Source organism: Engraulis encrasicolus, chromosome 17 (assembly GCF_034702125.1).
Source record: "Engraulis encrasicolus isolate BLACKSEA-1 chromosome 17, IST_EnEncr_1.0, whole genome shotgun sequence".
NCBI lineage: Eukaryota > Metazoa > Chordata > Actinopteri > Clupeiformes > Engraulidae > Engraulis > Engraulis encrasicolus.
In genome coordinates, this window is record NC_085873.1 from 47709554 (window position 1) to 47714553 (window position 5000).

The following is a 5000-nucleotide window of genomic DNA, read 5'->3' on the forward strand; positions in this document are numbered from 1 at the left end:
GCGGCCAGAGAGGCGGACATGGCTCACCTGAAGAAACACCTCACCATGGAGACAGTCAACTTCAGACACCCACAGACCCATGACACCGCCCTGGTAACGACCACATACACATACATACACACACACACACACACACACACACACACACACACACAGTCACACACACACACACACACACACACACACACACACACACACACACACACACACACACACACACACACACACACACACACACACACACACACACACACACACACACGACACCGCCCTGGTTATCACGTGCGCACACACACACACACACACACACACACACACGACACCGCCCTGGTAATCACCACACACACATACATACACACACACACACACACACACACACACACACACACACACACACCCACGACACCGCCCTGGTAATCACCACACACACACACACACACACACACACACACACACACACACACACTGTATGTGTATGTTCAGCTGTTTTTGTGTATGACATGACCCTGATGAAGGCGTAAGACGAAACGTTGGTTTTATTTTAAAGGTATTGCATTAAGTTCTGAGTGTGCGACGACAGTTGCTTTCCTACCAAGTTCATTTGACCGGTGTGCACACCTGTGTTTACTAAACCAAACAGAAAAGGGGTTCCTTCCTACCAGAAAAAAAGGTTTGAAACCACTGCACTACACTACAGCTTGATATCGATTGCTTTGGTCTGACAGTAGCACTTTTTAGCCCCTAAATCAGAGATTCTTTAAGTATATAGAGATATGCCAATGTAATAGGTTGCTATGGGCACCCAACATGACCAGGTTCCGGTCTGCCTAAAGGGGCGTGTCATAATACTCCTAGCATTGAATAGAACAGTCCTTAGGTCTGCCTAGGTCTGCCTAAAGGGGAATTTCCCCCCACTCCCCCTTGCAATAATAGAACCCGGAAACAATGGGCCAATGGAACCTCTCTCTCTCTACTCTCTCTGCCTAAATGTTGTGATTCTGCTTGTTTGACCCAGATTCCAACTAACAGTAATCCACTGCAGCTGGAGATCGATCGCTTTGGTCTAGCTAGCATTAGCACTTTGGGTGGTGCTAAATGAAGCGATTCGTTTGTTTTTGCCTGTTTGGCTTGTTTGGCTGCTGCCTGGACGGCCCGGATTTCTACTTTCTGCACTCTGCTAAAGCTTAAAATAAATTAGGTCTAGCATTTGCACATTAGCACTTTGGGGGGTGTTAAATGAAGCGATGCGTTTGTTTTTGTCTGTTTTGCTTGTTTGGCTGCTTGTTTGGCTGCTTGTTGCTCGTTTGTGTGGCTGGGTGGTCCAGATTTCTACTTTCTGTATTCTGCTAAAGCTTAAAATAAATTAGGTCTTGCGTTAGCACTTTGGGTGGTGCTGAATGGAGCGATTCATTTGTCCTGTCTGACAGTATTACACGTCAGCATCTCTGTAAAAACAGCAAGCAAGCGTGTGAGCTACTAAAAGGCTTTTATGGTGTTTTGGAAGGGAATTTTTTATTATATTAAAGATTTTATTCTGCAACCCTGTCTGATTATATGAAACAGTCAATATATTGGATCGCGTATCTATATTGGACCATATATTATTCTTTGGTATTTTTTTTTTAGTAATGCAAAGTGCTTCATTTACCCTGTCCAACAGCACTGTGACTCAACATTTGAAGAGTTCAGATGCAAAAGCCCCTAAAGTGCCATTTCAGAAAATAATATTCATTCATTTTTATTTAATAGAAAGCTATCAAAATTGCATATTTTTTATTTTATTTATGTAATATAACTATTTATATGTATTATCAAGTACATGAATGTAAACCAAACCAACAACGGGGTTCTATAAAATATAGAAGTGCAGGTCTTCAGAAATGGAGTTAGGGGGTTTTGCATCTGAACTCTTCATGTAATGAATTTGTCCTGTCCAATAGCACAGTGCCTCAGCATCTCCATACCCCAGGAGGAAGCAGGTGTGTGAGCTGCTGCTCAGGAAAGGAGCCAACGTCAACCAGAAGAACAAGGAGTGAGTCTCCTTCTAACATACACGCCGCACACACACACACACACACACACACACACACACACACACACACACACACACACACACACACACACACACATGCAAGTGTGTGAGCTGCTGCTCAGGAAAGGAGCCAACGTCAACGAGAAGAACAAGGAGTGAGTCTCCTTCTAACATACACACACACGAATGCACACACATACACACACACACACACACACACACACACACACACACACACACACACACACACACACACACACATGTAAATGTTGACATTCAACACACCTGTTCTCATACCGTATGCTAAAGGTTAATTTGACTCGAACACTATATGTGTGTGTGTGTGTGTGTGTGTGTGTGTGTGTGTGTGTGTGTGTGTGTGTGTGTGTGTGTGTGTGTGTGTGTGTGTGTGTGTGTGTGTGTGTGTGTGTGTGTGTGTGTGTAAAAGCTTCCTGACCCCACTACACCTGGCGGCGGAGAAGTCTCATGTTGACGTCATCGAAGTGCTGGTGAAACACGAAGCTAAGGTAAGCATGGGCACACACACGCACGCACGCACACGCACACACACACATGCATACACACACACGCGCGCGCGCGCACACATACACACACATACACACACACACACACACCACACACATACATACACACACACACACACACGCCACACACATACACACACACACACACACACCACACACAAGCACATGTACAGTATATATACTGTGCACAAACACCCAAGTACACATACTGTACAAACAGTTCATCGACACACAAACACACACACAAAAATAAAATTATGATGCAGTTTTTAACCAATGGGGATACTGTTGTAACCAGGGCTGTAGTGGTCAAATTAGAGGTGGGTAAACTATGAATTTATTGATCAGACAGACCGTGACGCAACGCGACATAGCACAAAGCAACGCAAGGTGTGAATCACTATGGGTCTTTCTCAAAACCTAGGACAGTGTCCTTCCAAGTGTATCAGCCTAATTAGTCACGCCCAGTGATTGGATACTTTTTGGTGAACTCTACAGAATATCCAATCCCTGGGTGTGACTAATAAAGAGTATCCAATCACTGGGCTTGACTAATTAGGCTGATACACTTGGTAGGGCACTGGCCTAGGTTTTGAGAAAGAGCCAATGTTTTCGGCTGCCTTGTGGCTCACTAGGTAGGCCTATTAACCTAAACATTCCGCATATGGACACTATAATATCGTCCAACCAATGTGCAGTTTTTCCCTCTAAATGCTGCAAATATTAAGTAGCCTATCAAATGTAATCAGTACTTAACCCCACATCCCTAATAAATATATCAATCAATAGGCTAATAGGCAACACATTTAGACAATCTACATTGTCAGTAGACCTCCATGTGATACAATAAGTGAACATAATTTCAATCTCTTGAAAAGACACCTTGAGCATCTGTGCAGTTGTGCCAAATTGGTAGTTTATGAGGACCCATAATAGCCTACTTTGTACACCTTTAAGGACCTGTTAAGGACCTAAGTTTAGCAAGCTACAACATCACAGCATTGGGAAAGACTTCAACATTTGGATCTAGCAATTCTTGGCTGGAATTGCAATTCCTGCTCTTATGTTTATTCTGTTACAAATGCCAGGGGGTTTTGTAATGAATGCAGGTGGCACCGTAGTTGAAATACAATGTCCTGTAGTGTGAATCACAGCATGTGAGGGGAAAACAGCTTGCATTTAGCAATAATAATAATTAGATAAGATAATTCCTGCTTCACTGATGCATTCTGTTGCAAAAGTCATAAACTAGTGCCTGTTTTCACATTGATCCAAGGCACAGTGTTGTTGGACTCTCCCAACTGGACAAAAAGTCATCTTAAATTCCCTCGCGTTGCGATGTGTGCGTCGCATCGGTATTAAGTAGGCCTAATAATTAAGAACTGCCGCTACTCGCGGTTACCTTTCATAATATAGAAAGCATAAGGAAGAATCGGTCAGTTTGCTGCTAGGACAAGGTGTTAAAAAGTAACATAACTTGGAAGGATAGCATGACTGCGCATTAGCTAATCTTGAAAGCTCGTTCTGTCATTGCTATAATTCGTCAAGTCAAACTTATTTATAAAGCACATTTAACGACTCATGTAAATTGATCTCTGTCAGTCTTACTTTGTACTTGAGGCCTTTTGCTGGCATCTGCGGAAGTGGAAGCACTGGATGGTCCCTTCAAATATCTCCTAATATCCATGATGATTAACTTTGAACAGGTAGGCAGGCAGGCAGGCAACTACACAACGTGTATGTGTTTACATATTCCCTGGATCCTGATTGGTGTCGCCGCCGCAGCCGAAAGGCACTGATTGGAAGGTCACATACCCGAATACAGAGCAGATGAAAATGATTCCTACTAAAGTGTTAAGTGTGTTCAACAATATTTTTTAAATGACACCAAATTTATTTTGGATTATTCCAACGGCAGATCACAAGGCGCAGGGAACTTTGACGTGCGTAATTGCCATTAAGAGCTGCGTAAACGCTATTTAGAGGTGGGTAAACGCTATTTCCTAAATTCCAGAGGTGCGTAAACGGCGTTTACGTGCGTTTACCCTCCACTACAGCCCTGGTTGTAATGGGAATAGCTGATTGTGGTTTTTTTTGGTGCAAATCAATTCATAAATTATTTATTTTGATGTGCTGCTATACTTTTTCTGCCAACCTTCCGCGGCCCCCCTAGCATCCCTTCGCGGCCCCCCAGGGGTCCCCGCTCTCCTCTTTGAGAACCACTGACCTAGAGAGTTCACTTACTTGAAAAAAAAAAAAACTTTTTCCCCAAGCCATATATGAATTTTCACATTTGTGATGTTTGTGTTTGGTGTGGACATGGGGATTTAATAAATAGTAATGAGACTGAGCTTACAAGTAGGGGTCGACCAATACAGGTTTTTTCATGGCCGATGCAATACGATTTTTTTTTTCATCACCCT

The 5000-nt window shown here is 43.1% G+C and overlaps 1 protein-coding gene across 1 annotated transcript in view; it reads left to right on the forward strand.

Moving 5' to 3' along the window:
- LOC134467532 (poly [ADP-ribose] polymerase tankyrase-2-like) overlaps positions 1-5000 on the forward strand; it is a 58554-nt gene that overhangs the window by 18434 nt on the left and 35120 nt on the right. The window contains exons 9-11 of the mRNA XM_063221387.1: positions 1-93; positions 1941-2032; positions 2481-2559. The exon at positions 1-93 is cut by the window's left edge and continues 29 nt beyond it. Coding sequence (XP_063077457.1) covers positions 1-93; positions 1941-2032; positions 2481-2559 — 264 coding nt within the window. The remainder of the gene's footprint in view (positions 94-1940; positions 2033-2480; positions 2560-5000) is intronic.